The sequence below is a fragment of the Sceloporus occidentalis genome, unplaced genomic scaffold, assembly GCF_023333645.1.
Source record: "Sceloporus occidentalis isolate IW3139 unplaced genomic scaffold, rSceOcc1.0.p SCAF_478, whole genome shotgun sequence".
In the NCBI taxonomy this organism is placed as follows: domain Eukaryota; kingdom Metazoa; phylum Chordata; class Lepidosauria; order Squamata; family Phrynosomatidae; genus Sceloporus; species Sceloporus occidentalis.
The window spans coordinates 114067-130393 of record NW_028317458.1 but is presented as its reverse complement, the minus strand read 5'-3'; the positions used below and the strand labels follow the sequence as shown (position 1 = coordinate 130393).

The window sequence follows — 16327 nt, the reverse complement described above, 5'->3', positions numbered from 1 at the left end:
TTAACTTTCATTTAATTTTAATTTTTACCATTCTATTTTTATATTTTTTCTATATATATTTATTATATTTTTTATATGGATACATATAGTATTTATTGCATATACATTTTATTTTATCTATTTATCTATTTTTTTTTTAATATTTTTATATACATTTTTTATCAATCAAATATGCAATTATAAATTTTACATATTTTACATTTTAATTATATTTCATATATTCACATACATATATTTATCTACATTATTTATATTTATATATTCTATTTATAACTTTTTTAAATATATACACATTTATCATTATTTATATATGCATACATATATTTATATTTTAATTACAGTATTTATACACTCATATACATAGTTTTTATATATTTTCTATTGTTTATATATATATATATATACACTATTTATACATATTATATTATCTATATATTTATATACATATATATTTCTAATTCATTATTTAATTATTTTAATTATACACTCATATTTACATATCTTTTTTATGTATATCCATTATTTTTTATATATATTCATTATTTTTTATACTTATTTATATTTATTTATATTTCCAATTCACTACATTATGTTAGACCTTCTTTCTTTTTCTCCTTCCTTCTAGGGATTACTCTTTATGGTATTCTTTTTATGGTATTTTTCTTATAGATACCTCTTTTTTCCTTCCTTATAGTCATTATTTATTTATATACACATTTTTTTAATAAAAGTCTAGACACATATATATTTGGGTTGTATATATATTTTTATTGATTATATTTGCCCTTGTCCGGGGGGCTGTTCTTTTTACATGTCCGAGTCCTATTTGTGGGGAGAGAAGAACATATAATTCATTTGATTATCCCCCTACCTTCATTTGAATGAACTTTATTAAACACATCATTGGATGCAGAGACTAGTACGGACGACGGGATGATGCGTACGTATTCGCGTCAATACACGCGATGACGCGATCTCCATGTACGCGACCGGGTGGATACAGCCGCAATTCCCGATGTCGCGAATGTGATCGCGCTAACACTGCGCCGCGCGATGACATGATGACTCGACTACAACGCAAGCAGCCGCGAGGACGTTAATGAGACACCTTTAAAAGCCGGAAGTAGAGGATGTATCGCTACGGACGTTATTATTATTATTATTTTTATCCATTTGGATTTTATTCTATTATTTTCTCCTGAAGAAGCCAACGAAGTTTGGCGAAACGCGTTGAGACTGAGACTATTATTATCTTTTGTTGGACATTTTACATTGTGCCTTTTAGCATAACACTATCGGTTATGCCAACATTCTTGTGAGTTTACGAGCTTCTTTATATTAAACATAAGCTTTGTGATACTGCACCATTGGTTTCCTTATTTGCTTTCCAGATTTCAAGAAGATTATCTTCCATCTGATGGGCCTTCTTTACTTATCACTTTTGTGAGTGCAATATATTATTTATCACATCACTATATTTGATTGTACTACGCTATTGTGTTGTTATTTTTTTCCCACATGTTTATGCGCCCCTCTTTCTGATATTCTGTTGCTGTACACTTGTGAGGTGTGTTGTTCCAGGGAGCTGCAGAACGTGTAGGAGTATATTTATTATTATTATTATTTTTTCACCCACATTATTTCACAACCAATTTATTTCACATGAAGGTGCTTTTTTGTTTCTACTCCTGCTAGCAGTATTCTGATTTGGAATAACCCGTTGTCCCCCGGCTTGCTTCTGACTTCGTTCCTTGGTTCCTGATTTGGCTTTTCTATTACCTGTGCTAACCCGCCTTGACAACACTGGAGGATAATGGGTTCCTGGTAGCTACATGTTTGATTCTTCTCAAATCTCTGGCAGTTAATTTGCGTCTTTTTTTTCTCAACACGTTTAATGCGAGTCTGTTGACTATTTGCAACAAAACGTGATGGCTGTGTGATCAAGCCCCAATATTTTAGCAATTGCTGCATCCCTCTGAAATACTTTTTCATTTTTTTTACCTTTCAGAGTCAGCAAAATCAGTTTTTCTGCCCATTTTGCTTTAGAAAATGTAGCTGCCTAATAATTATGTGTACCTTTATGATCATCTCCTTAGGCCACACCCTCCCTCATTACACAAATACACATCACCTGATATGCTTAAATTCAATAAGCATTCAAATTTATACAGCTTGGAGTTGGAAAATATGCATAAAAATTATGATATGGTCAAAATATTCACCTAATAATTGTGCACACAGTGTATACGGGGACGTTTAAAACATTTCCACACTTTTTTTAACCTCTATTTATTTTAAAACAAATTACATCACTTTTCTACTTAGTCACCTTCCTTTGCGATGCAATTTTCCCAACGTCGTACCAACTTTTTCCCAAAAGACAGTCAACATCAACTTTACAAACTTATGCTGCTCTGTCAGCTGCTTAGGCACCTACCTGGCACACACTTTACTAAACTTAAGGCTGTCATGAATCAGGGAATAGGCAGATCCAAGACTCACATTCAGCTTTCCTGCAACCGCTTCAACTGTTATTCTTCTGTTTGCGTGAATCAGTTCCAGAGTTCTTTATTCATTCCTCGTCGTCGTGGCTGTAGATGGACGTTCGGAGCGGTTACCTAAAGACCCCGCGTTCTGGGGGCCTCGTGGTGAATCACATTGCTGCCAGCAATGTAATTCCCCATGAAGCCCATAAAGAACAGTAGCGTATCCATAGGGAAAGGAGAGGCCGCCTCCCTGGGCCGGTCTTCAGGGCTGCAGGTATAAGATCTCCCAACCAGCCCTACTCAGCAGGCTCTCGATGAGCAGGTCTGGTTGGGGAGATCACAATCCCCCCCTCTAACCGGCCCAACATTAGGGTCTTTTACTTCAGACCTCGGCTTCCGTGCTCCCTAGGCAGCTGATGCCGAGCACCAGGATATGATGTCGTACCCCCGTGCTCTGAATCAATAGCCGGCGAATAGTGATTAGGAAGCACTGAAGCAGAGGTCTGAAATGACAAACCTCGTGCTCCACAACTGGATGGAAGATGATGGAAGATGAGAAAGGCCAGAGATGGGAAGAAAGGGTTGCAAGTGCAGTGTATGTGTATATATGTATATGTGTTTTTGTAAGCTGGTGTGTGTAAAGGCAGGGGTGTGTGAGGACAGTGAATGTTTATACATGTGTGTGTATGGACAGGCGTGTGTAAAGACAGTGAATATGTTTGTGTGTATGTATGGAGAGGCATGTGTAAGGGCATTGTATGTGTATATGTGTGTGTGTGTACGGACTGATGTGTGTAAGGGCAGTGTATGTATATATGTGTTTATGAGCAGGTGTTTGTAAAGGTAGCGTGTCAAGGAAGGCTCCATGCCCTGGGCTCCTGGAGGGGCCTGCGGACCAGCCTCCTCCCTACAGACTATGGGCCCTGGCCTTTGAAATGGTTCTGTTTTTGGGGAGGTGGGTACAGGGGATCCATTGGGACTACTTCTTCCCACGGTATACCGTTCTGCGTAGAATAGATGTCCCCTGCCGGACCCACAAGACACCTGGGACTCCGGGAGTCTGCACTGGTAAGGAGGACTGTTAAAACTTACTGCGCAGACGTTCACCGGCGAGCGTAAACAACCTCCGCTGCCGGCACGTCTGCACGATGTGCTTTAACAATCTCTCTTGCCGGGACTCCCCCCTTATCGAGAGTAGGATGCAGGTCCCCTGCACCGCTGCGGGGGATCTGTATCCTAACCCTGCTGCCTGCCCGGCGCCCTGAACTGCATGTCCCGGGCGTCGGGCGCTAGACCCCAAATATAGGCTGCACCCCCCACTTTAAACACTTAAAGTGGGGGAAAAAAGTGCGGCCTATATTCGGGCAAATACGGTACCTAATTTATATAGAGTTTTCATACCTTCCCAGCACTTATAGAGAACATACTATAAGGTGTACATTAATCGTAGAATTTTGATGCTTATGGCTTAACGGGTTTGGGGGTTGTGAACGGGGGCAGGAGGGGTATACTGGGTAGATGTTGTGTTAGGGCAATGGGATGTAAGGTTTTTTTTTTTCTTTTTATTATTATCTTTTTTATTTATTTATTTTTTCTATATTTTATTATATATTATTTTACCAAAATGGTTAGAGGGCCTCTTAGGGACCTCTTGAACATGTTATTAATGCCAGTGATGTCACAATGACATCACTTAGCTCACTTTATTGTTTTCTTTTTAAATTATTATTTATTGTATTGTTTTATTTATTTATTTTTTTAAATCACTAACCTTTTTTTTTTCCTCTCCGTTTCCTTTTTCAGCATGGGAAGAGGGTGAGAAACATGGTAATTTTTCCCTAACTTAAACTCGGGACAATAAGGTGACGCTTGTGGTGACATCCTCGCTCTGATCCTCCAATTGCGGGAGAGCGCGTCACCGCAAGCACTGCCATATAGCCCCAAGATCAAGATAGAGCAAAATTATGACATTTCCAGTGACATCCTCTCCCCTGATTAGCAGATTAGAGTGAGGACGTCACTGGACGTGTGGCCATATTGCCCTGAGTTCAAATTAGAGCAAAATGACGGTGATGTCCTCTCCCTTGATTGATCGCAGAAATGTGGATGAGGATAGAGATAGCATATTTAAGATAGAAGAGAAAGGAGAAATGTTTTGGGCCCATTTGCACATATCTTAGTCCAGTACACTTCTATACATAAAACAACAGAGCTAGAAAAAGCTAAAAGTACTTAATGTTTAGCTACCTGAAAACATCATTTAATGTAGAAAGTAGAACTGTTAAAAATGCACAATATATTTAAAACATATGTTTTTTGTTTTTTTTTAAACTTCTTTATTACACGGAGAAGACAAAGCATATAACATAAGAACAAAGTTGCATATAGACATGCTGACATGTTGACAAAATCGACATATACAGATAAAAGCGATGTACAGTTCCACTATCGCATACAGTACAAATAAGAATCTGGGAGACCAAAAGTAAGGTTGGGTGGATGACAATCATGGAATCAATCAAAAGGTATAAAAATTCCCCTTCACAAAGATGTTATTACCTCTTCAGATGCAAAACCCCGGGCCACAACATGTACCTATCCCGCCCATCAATAAGATCAAAAGCTTGGTATGGGGCGAGTACCTTTCAAGACCTGAAGGCAATACCATTCTGTGGTATTAAATGTTTGGTATAACGACAACCTGGTATCACCATCCAGCGTCGTGATAAATGGGGACCAATGGTTGAACAGAAACTTGACTTTGCTCTCCTTATGAAGAACAGCTTCGAGCCAATCCATTTGAAACAAAAAGCGTAATCGCGACAGGACCAGAGGTAACAGCGGCGGCTGAGGAGCAATCCACTGTGACAATATTGCCTGCTTGGCCACTGCCGAGATAGTGAGCAAGAGAGATTTAGCTCTAGCCACAGAGGGAGGAACATGGTCAGGGAATATACCAAAAATTGACCATTCAACAGAAATTACAAAACGAATGCCCAGAGTGTCTGTGATGTATAATTGTAGGGCATCTCAGAACGGGACAATAGAGCTACAGGACCATAAGCCGTGAAGAAGATCTGCCTCAGGTGAGTAGCATTTTAAACATCGGGAATGATCTGATAAGCCCATTAAGAACCGGAGTTTGGGGGTGACATACGCTTTATGCAAGATTTTTAAGGAACATTTCACCATAATCCCTAGACACCAAGATTTTAGAATTGCGGGTGTACGCCTGGAGAACTTGTTTTGGACTCAGATTTGGAAAATCAGTTTTCCAGGAGGTAATACCTGCTTTTTGGGACTCCCAGTTGATAATTGGTCTGAGCAGATTATATATTGTAGACATTGTGAGCATTGGGGCGGAGGATAATATTGTTATCTGGTCTAAGGGGTTGTTGGAATTAGCCCCAGAGAGGTGGGGAAGTAGTGTGTTAACATAGTTACGGAGCTGGAGGTAGTGAATAGGGTGAATCTGAATAGTAGGGAATTTAGATTGGAACCGCGAGAAAGACAATATTTTACCCTCTCGTGGGTCAAGCAAGTCACCAACGGCATGACCCCCCGCCCGGGCGAGTCGTCTAAAGACAACATCCTCCCTCCCGTGCTGAAACTGTGGGTTACGAAACAGGGGTAAGAACCGGGAATAATGAACCTCCAAGCCCAGGCAACGTCTAACACGCTCCCAGGCCTTCAATGTGTGATATAACAACGGATTGGAGACAACATCGGATGGCAAATTATTTTTAGGCTGATGCAGGAGAGAGGCCAAAGAAATGGTTGGAGATAGTTGTTGCTCCAGAGTCACATTAGTGAATCTAGACCTGCCACGCAGGCAATCCGCCTCAAAATGGTAGTTAGATGCCAGATTATAGTCTAATAGGTTCGGTAAATTCACCCCCCCACCGTTGTGAGCAGGCTGTTGGAGCTTTACCAACGAAATTCTAGCTTTTTTGTTGCACCACAGAAACTTACGCAGCAGTGCATTATGATATTGGATATCCTTCTTCAAGGTAATGGGCAACATGTGGATCGGGTACAATAGTTTTGGAAAAAAGGCCATTTTGTATAAGTGGCATCTACCTAAAAAGGAGAGGTTAAATTTGGACCAAGTTTTAAAAGAGTCCTCCATTTGACGCAACAACGGGGAAAAGTTTAGTTTGTAAAGATGTGTCAAATTTGTGGGGATTGTAAAGCCTAGATACCTCAAAGAGGGAAGTCGAGTCCAATTGAAGGGGAACGCCCCCCCCCATCCACGTTTAGCATGCGGGAAAATGAGAAGCACTTCAGTCTTAAGCTTATTTATTAAGAATCCTGAGGCCTTATGAAACTGATCGAATAGGTTAAGTAAATGAGGCATCGCCGCTTTAGGGTTAGAGAGATATAACAAAAGATCATCAGCAAAGGCGGCAACTTTCAGTTCGACATCACCCACCCTGATTCCCTCAAACTCGGCGGAACGCTCAATAACACGAATTAGAGGTTCGATCGCCAGATTATAAAGTAGAGGAGACAGGGGACATCCTTGGTGAGTACCCCTACCTAGGGAGAACCAACAGGAGTTCATATTATTCACCGTAACCTGAGCCATCGGTGAATGGTACAATGCTCGAAACATTTGTACGAAAGGCAAACCAAAATGATGGAATTTAAAAAAACTAACAAGGTATGGCCAGGAAATTCTATCGAATGCCTTATCAGCATCACAACTAATTACTTTAGAGGCCTTACTATTAGTAAGTTTGGCAGTAAGAATAGCTGAGATAAGGCTTCTAATATTTTGAGTGGAGTGGCGCCCTTTAACAAATCCAGTTTGAGAGGGGGAGGTGAGTTTCATTAAAATAGGTTGCAGTCTAGAGGCCATAATTTTGGCATATATTTTTAGATCTTGGTTCAAGAGGGAAATGGGGCGATAGGAGGAGAGGTTGGGTCCCTATGTGGTTTGGGAAGGACTATGATGCGGGAGGCTGTAAATTCCCTCTGGGGAATCTTCCCCTGCAGAAATCCATTATAAACGTCAGTAAGGTGTTTCGGAAGGTACGTATAGAGAAGTTTATAATATTCGGCCATCTGGGCCTGGGGATTTGCCATTAGGAAGGGATTTTATAGCAGCGGCAATCTCAGACGGGGTGAACGGTTTGACCAAACGCTCACGGTATGCAGGTGTCAGTTTTGGAATATCAGCCTGCCGAAACATTTGAAGCACCACGTCAGGGTCATTAGGTTCTGAAGAATAAAAGTCCTCAAAGTATTTAGCAAAGAGTTGCGTAATTTTATCACAACCGATTGAGAAGTATCCTGGAGCTGGGTTACAGTATGATATTTAGATTTAGAGTGACGGATAAGATTGCCCAGAAGTTTGCCGGACCTATTGCCCCAGCGGAAAAAAGTATTGCGAGTATAATTATAAGAAAGCTGTGCCTTTTCAGTAACCCAGGCATCGTAGAGGGATTAAATCTCTTTATACTTTTTCAGGGTATCTGGACTGTGATGGGTTTTATGGGAAACATACGCCCTGGAAAGATCATCAGTGAGTTGGACAAGTTTGGCTTCGGCCTCTCTCCTGCGTCGCACAACATAAGCAATGACATACCCCCTCAGAACCGGCTTAGAAGGACCCCAAAATAAATCAGGGTCGTCGAGATGTTCATGGTTATCATCGACATAATCATTCCATTTTGCAATCAGTAATTGTTTAAACGCTTCCGAAGTATATAAAGAATTAGGAAACCTCCAATTACGGGACACCTGATATGGGGAAGCCAGACCGATATCCATCCAGATAGGGACATGGTCAGAGATTACTATTTGACCTATGTGGGCACCCTTCAACCTGTGTAAAAACGACACCGGTATGAACAGGTAGTCCAGCCTGGAGAAGGAGTTATGGGGATGAGAGTAAAACGTGTATTGTTTATCCGTCGGTTAAGAAACCTCCAAGCATCCCGCAAACGAAGGTGATCCAACACGGGTAGGGAGGAGAGCCCGACACGGCGAGAGGAAGGGCCGGACACATCTAGAGAAACGTTGGCCACTAAATTGAAGTCACCCCCCAAAATGACGTTGGGGGCCGAAATCTCCAGCAGCAGTGAGTAAACTTTGGCCAGAAAAGCGGGCTGATCAGAATTGGGGTCCCTCCGGGTCATTAATCTTAATGGGTTTCCTGGAGATAAATAATGTCTGGATGCATTCGTTTGAGATGGGTAAGTACCTTTTTACGCTTAACGGTGTATTTAAACCTTCAACATTCCATGATACAATACATAATGAAGAAGGCGCATCACATCCACTATCAGATTGTACTATAACCACAATAACAACGGGGCCAGGAGGTCACCCGATGCCCCGCTGAGGAAAAGATAAGACAGAGAATGAACCTGGACATTGCGGCTCAGGGGGGTCCCAGCCAGCCCCCCTAAATGCCCAACGGACTATGTAGAGAATGAAACCGTACATCACCAGTTGTAAAGTGCAATGCTTCTCCCATTTTTTGTTTTTTTGTATAAACCGAAATTCGGCACATTCAATTTTGTGCCTAGAAACACAACAGAGAAACCAAAACAAATAAGAATAATCGAGAACCAACAAAACATTGTACAATGACCAAGAAAGGTGAACCGGAAGATACATAACCAAATACCAATGGCTTTTAGAGATCTTGAGTCCTAGGGGAGACAGGTGGAGAGGAGCGACGCAGGGAAGCAGGACGAGAGCGAAAAGGAGGAGGGGGGAGGCCTCAGGCACCGCCGAACTATCTTCCGGAGAGGGAGGAGATCTGGATCCAGCACGAAGAAATTCTCTGGCCGCCATAGGGGTGTCAAAAAAGTAGGCCTGCCCCTCATGGGTAATCCTGAGCTTAGCCGGATAGAGAAGGGCGAATTTCACTCGTTTGTTGTAAAGTTCCATACAGATTTCGGAGAACTGGCGTTGTTTGACCGTTACTGCTGCAGAAACATCTTGAAAAAGTAATAGTTTGTTTGTGATAAAAAATAGCCGTGACCTTTCTATAAGCGTTCAGGATCTTGACCTTGTCAGTATAGTTGAGGACGCGAAAAATCACCGCCTTAGGACGAGACGTAGCAGAAACTGGTAGTTGACCAATACGATGTACTCTTTCGATGATCAATTCACCCTGAGGAAGCACCAGGCCCAAAGACTTGGGAAGCCGTTTCAAGGTCGTGTAGCGCTGTGCCCTTAACCTCCTCAGGCAGGCCAACCAGACGCAAGTTATTGCGTCTACTACGGTTTTCAAGATCATCAATACGGTCTTGTAATGATGTGATTAGATGATCCTGTGAGTGGAGGGATGCAGACATGGAGATGTTCCCATCTTCTATGTCAGATACCCTGGAATCCAGAGTAGTGATTCTCTGTCCCTGAGAGACCAACTCAGCAAGAACGGCATTGATGGAATAAGACAGTTTTTCAAGCTTTGCATCCAAGAGTGGAGATATGACACCAACAAGGTCTTGAGCCGTCAGTGGATCTTTTGAGGAGGCGTTGGACACGGAGTGCCCTTCCGCTACAGTAGAGCCTGACCCAGGAGGTGGCACCGGTTTCAAGGTCGCTGTGGATTTATCTCTTGCCTTGCTTTGTCTGGTGGATGATTTAGGTGGTGGATCCATCTATTTTTCCATGTGTAGACAAGGGGCTGTGAGGAACTCACCCCAAAGAGTAGGAATGAATAGGATAGCACAAGGGTGTAAGACACAAAACTACAATCTGTGCACAGATCTTGTGATAGGATCAGACACCCAAGCATATATACACGTACAGAAATACCACATAAATAGTGAGCATATCACAACAACATCGGAGAATAAGAGGAAACAAACCTAAACCCCAAAAGTGAATAGAGAAGCCCGTACCCTGCCTCCCCACCTAACTAGTGCCCAACCTAACCCACGGACTAACTAAGTGGCAGAAATGTCAAAGAAGCGGGCCAGGCATAGTCACGTTGATTTATGGCCCTGTGCACTTGAAGCTTAATGTAGCTCTCCTCTATACGTGACTCACACCACTTTCAAACTGGGCCAAGCCACCCAACCAAACCTGAACCAAATAAATAAATTTTTTAAAAATAAAAATAAAAAAGAATCCCAACCCCACCACCCAGCCTAACTACAACCCACCCATAGCCCCCATCTAACTAAAGACAAAGTGCAGCAACAGACAGTTGGCATAGAGTCCCGTTTCCAGAAAAGTAGTGGAAGGTGCAGATCGACTGAATGGCGCAGTATGTTGAGGCGATCCGTATGAGGCAGAGCCCAAAACGAAAACCCCTCCACCCAACCTAACTAAGACCCACCCGTACCCTATTCTAACTAATACCAGGTTGCAATATAAACGAAAAGTAGGGGACAGACGGATGAAACAAAAACGCAGAGTACTTGCTGGACACGTGGTTAGGCCCACCTCACCATTCTCCCAGTGACACTAAAGGCTGAAATGCAAGTGTGGATCCCGGTAACTGCTGGCGTCAGCGATGGATCATGGGCAGCGAGGGACACACTGGATGAGGTGAGAGAGGCCGCTAAGGTTGTGGCAAACCAGGTTGATAGTACCTACTTGGTGTCCCACGTAGGTCAGTCAGGGGTAGCACCTGCGTTCGATCCGTTTGCCGAGCTTGGTTCCAGCAGCCACTGCCCGTTGCGTTGTCTGCATCATTAATAACAAAGGAGGATGATCGCCAACCAAGACCGCTGCTCCAGCTCCGCGTTCCCACAGCAATGCCACCAACTGTGCGAGGGCCCAACAAGACTCCTGCAGCAGTACGGCAGAACGGAGGAGGTAGGTATTCGCGGATTACAGCTGGTCTGAGCAGATGATGGATAGGTCTTGGCGGAGAAAATACTGTTGCAGATATAAAATAAATCGGCAGAGCGGAAGAGTCTCCACTCCAGGCCCGTGGCTTCAATCGAGGCCTTGACTTCCAGGCCACACCATGTAGGGTGGAGGATGCGGCTCCAAAAGTAAAAAAAAAACAAAATAAAGTCTGAATCATCTGCCCAGTAGGTAGACGATGAAAAGAATGTAAGTGGCGTTCAGAAAAAACGGTGTAGAACGGTAGATGGCTATAGATTATTAGGCAAGATGAGGAGCGCGATTCAAAAGCAGCCATCTCAAGGGCTGCTTTTTAGAGAGAGAAGTCTCTAAAACATATGTTTAATCTGATACTGGTAATAAAATAATTTGATGGAAGTTCTAGCTTGAGGTTGTAGAATATAGTTAGCCAAAACATCCCCTAGGTGTTTCTGAAAATATAGATTCCAATGATGCATCTGATATCTCTTCTTCAAATCCAGAGTATTTTCAAAGTTTAATTTTTAAGATTAAGGTTGTAGCAAAACATTTTCTTTGTGTTTCTAAAAACATACATTCTAATCCTGCATCTAATATGCTTTCTTCAAACCCACCCATCTCCTCGTCAGTGTTCTTTTGCAAGATGCAATAACTTTTCTTTTAAGTCATCTTTGCCACTACTCAGGGCTTGACTAAACATATGGGTGACCGAGTGGTCTTCAGATAGATGGAGCTACAAGCAGCATGGCTTTTGGGGTGACTGATGCTGAAGTTGCTCTTCCATGAAAAAGTAACATGAGGTTATTACAGGGAATCTTTTTTTTAATACTTAAATGTTCTTTCTATCACAGTTGTTTTCTTGCATTGACATATTATTGTACATGGATATTACAGAAAATCCATAGCATGATATAACTGGATAAAATATACAGCTTACAAATCAGCATTGGTACATTTTTATAAACAGCACAGTCTTTGTCTCCTGAATGCGGGCCATTAAGGATTACCTATGGGTGAAAGCAGCTTTTCCCTCTTCCATTTAAAAGTGAATGAACAGTAACACTAAAACAAATAAACAAAAACTTTTGTAGATAACCCATGAAGTTTGTTTGTTGTTCATTGATATTGATTCCTCCCACAATATCTCCCACACTTATTATCCTGCATAGTCTTAGCCTCTATGATAGAGGGATAATGATCTAAGTGCTTTTAAGGGTCTCCCCTAACTGTTCTGGTTACGGGATTCCGCAAAACAAGCTCTGAACTTTAAATCTGTAAGGAATAGATTTGTGTATAAGAGGGGATAGTGTTAGCTGTTATAGGGGAACGCTCTTGTAGCGTCCTATGGTGTTCTAGAATGTCAAATATTTAATACTTTTTAAGCATTTTTCTAATGAGCAGTAGTTAGGTGGGAGAGACATAGTGATTATTTCTAAAAAGCATTTATCTTTCAATGCAAAGGTGATCTTATTACTATTGTGACCAATGGACCAAAACACTTAGAGACCACAATTGATAATTTTGCAAGGGACGATAATTTCAGATTGACTTTAGATGTTTGTATTAGGACATGAATATACACATGTCATCTTGCAGTATAATTATTTTATGACTAGAATCCTATATACAATCGTGGCCAAACGTTTTGAGAGAGTATTTGTCTTCACAAAGTTTGCTTCTTCAGTGTTCTTAGATATTTTTGTCAGAAGTTACTATGGTATACTGAAGTATAATTACAAGCATTTCATAAGTGTAAAAGGCTTTTACTGTCAACTAAATCTGCATTACATTATTCGTATGAGAAAATGACTTTACCCTAGTCCTCAGCAGTCCAATCTCTGTACCTTTTGCAGAATATCAGTCTGTCCCTGATGTTTTCCTGGAGAGAAGTGGCTTCTTTGCTGCCCTTCTTGACACCAGGTCATCCCTCAAAAGTCTTCGCCAAAGTGTGCGTTCAGATGCACTCACATGTGCCAGCTGCCATTCCTGAGCAAGCTCTGCACTAGTGATGCCCCAATCCCGCAGCTGGGTACCGAGTCCAGTGTTGCGTCAGGACCTCTCCTCCATGGCTGTAGCTAGAGAGTGCGCGGGAACACGCTCCAGTGACGTCATGGGCAGAAATTTTAAAACCGAGCACTGAGCATTGCTCAGTTATTGTGTCTAGTATTGCTACGTTCGCTGTATTAGTTATCCTGATTGCTTCCTGTGTACCAGACCTGGCTTATACTGGCCGCTCCTGCACCTGACCTTGGCATCTAAATGGCTTCCTGATCCTTCTGTGTACAGACCTCAGCTAGTTACTGGACTTTGCTTTCCTCTCCATCCTCCTGTGTACCGACCCTTGGCTTGCTAACCGATGCTGATTATTGGGTCTTGTCTACTTAACACATCGCTCCGGTTCCTGGTCCTGCGTTCTGGACTCCATTGTTGTTTACTTCATCCGACTAGCCTGACAGTTTCCTTGTAGGTAACCATGGTTAACAGAAGAAAACCAATTATTTCAAGCACTACCCTCCTTTTAAAGCTTCCAGTCAGTCATTCTAATTCAGTCAGCATAACTGATCTCCAGCCTTGTCCATGTCAACAGTCTCACCTGTGTTAACAAGAGAATCACTGACCGGATGTCCGTTGGTCCTTTTGGGGCCGGGCTGAAATGCAATGGAAATGTGTTTTTTTTAGATTAAGTTCATTTTCATGGCAAAGAGGGACTTTGCAATTGATTGCAATTCATCGGATCACTCTCAATAACATACTGCAAATTGCCATCATCTAAACTGAGGCAGCAGACAAATTTTATATTTGTGTCATTCTCAAAACCTTTGGCCACATCTGTATTTGAGTCTGTGTTATTTTAGTGGGATCAGAAGAACTGAACATGTCCTTACTTGCCATTACTGCATAAGGAAAGTTTCATGAACGTTGTAAATTACTTATTTATTTTTCATGTTTTCAAGAAAATTGCTGCTGATGGAAAAAGACAGGAGATCACTGTATTGGATTCCAAAAGAAGTAATGCAATAAATATCGGACTTACTGTTTTACCTCCACCAAGGACTATTAAGATGGCAATTTTGAATTTTGATGAATATGCATTAAATAAAGAGGGAATTGATGTAAGTAAAATTGATAACATAATTTATATATTCTAATATTTGTGTTAGAAAGTACATGTGCATGTACGAATACACCCCTTAGTGAAAAAACTATCGGTAAGCATCCACTGAAAATCCCCCATTTAGAGCCACATCTTTTAGATGAGGATGCATAGGGCAGCGGTGAATTCTTGCCTAGGCCAACTATGTGGTTACATTAGATTAACAATTCAGTATGTAAGGTTTAGAAACTCTGTGTATAGCACTGAAAGCAGCCATTTTAACTTTCTATTCACAGGGCTTAGATTATTTATCCCTGTTTCTTAAAATACATTTTCCTCTTTGATGGCCATCCTATGTGAGGATGTAGGAAGGAGATGGGAATCATATTTTTACATTTGTTTTTGGTGTCATTTATATGAAGGAAAGTATTTTCTTTGTTTCTGTATATCATATACCAATTAAATACCACTTGATAACTTAGCACCCATTGAGCAACCCATTGAAACTTTAAATAGTTATGTGAAAGTAGAAAATTAAAAAAGTAGACAACTATATCTGGTACACCAATTAACATTTTAAGTAATCTGCTACAAAATGTTTGTATTTTTTTGAACAATGATGACAAGGAAGTTACTAGGGACTGTAAATGAAACCCACTCAGTTCAATGAGTGATCTTATACCAGAGATAATAGTCCTCCTTGGTGGTGTGTCCTTTGATCTATGCCATCTATTAGTAAAATCAGTTTATTGGAGAAAACATGTACTGGATTAGACTCAAGCTTGGAATAGACATCACTATTCTCAAATTGTCTTATGGGTTACCTCCAATAGTATGGATGTCTGCATTACAAAAACCAAAAAACAAAGTTGTTATTAGTCTTCAAAGAAGAAAGCGTATATTTTCAGACAAGGTAAGGTTAGAGGTGGTGTCAGTAACAGTAGATAATTATGTAAGTGAATGTTCAATAGTTTTTTGAATTGAGTATATGACATCTGTAATTGCTAAAATAATATATAGACTGTAATATCTAATATATACCGTATTTGCTCGATTATAAGACGACCCTGATTATAAGACGACCCCCCCAAATCTGAATATTAATTTAGGAAAAAAAGAAAAAGACTGAATATAAGACGACCCTATAGGAAAAAAGTTTTACCAGTAAATGTTAATTCATCTAACCTATTTTTTTTAAATAAAAGCTATGATTGAGAAAAATATTTTGGTTTTATTTCCTGCTATTTTCCAACCTGCCCCCCAGTTATGCACATCTGCCCCAGAAATGCCTAATACCCCCTATATGCCACTGTGCCCCATGATCTGCCTTTTAACCTTCTAAATGCCACTGTGCCCCATGAAATGCCTTTTAACCCTATATGCCACTGTGCCCCATGATATGCCTTTTGACCCCCTATGTGCCACTCTGCCTCCAGAAATGCCTTATACCCCTATATGCCACTCTGGCATTTAGAGGGTTAAAAGGCATATTATGGGGAAGAGTGGCATATAGGGAGGTTTAAGGCATTCAGGAGGCAAAGTGGCGTATAGAGGGTTAAAAAGGCATTTCTGGAGGCAGAGTGGCATTAAGGGGGTTAAAAGGCATTTCACAGAGCACTCTGCCTCCAGAAATCCCTTATGCCCCCCATTTAACACCCCTCCCTCCTCCAAACTTGCCGGTGCTTCTGACTTCCCTGTCATGTAGCCGGGGCAGCGTGTAGATCCCACGCACTTACGCTGCAGCCGGAAGGAGGCATGGCTGGCAGCGGGGGTTGTCTGCGTCCATCGCGCAGACCTTCCCCGACTGTCAGAGATCAGAGTTCCCCCGCTGCTAGCCACACCTCCTTCCTGCTGCAGCGGAAGTTGCTGCCTCAGCTACACACCGGGGACTCAGAAGTGGGCCGGGGGGGGGGAGACAGGAGGATCCAGGTCCCCTGCAGCTGCAGGG

General features: G+C 41.6%; 1 protein-coding gene across 1 annotated transcript in view; it reads left to right on the top strand.

The window, feature by feature from the left end:
* The window catches only part of LOC149271645 (FH1/FH2 domain-containing protein 3-like), a gene marked incomplete at its 5' end in the record, with an annotated part of 193457 nt that overhangs the window by 89296 nt on the left and 87834 nt on the right, over positions 1 to 16327 (top strand). The window contains one exon of the mRNA XM_089507243.1: positions 14240 to 14398. Within this exon, the coding sequence (XP_089363369.1) occupies positions 14240 to 14398 (159 nt within the window). The remainder of the gene's footprint in view (positions 1 to 14239; positions 14399 to 16327) is intronic.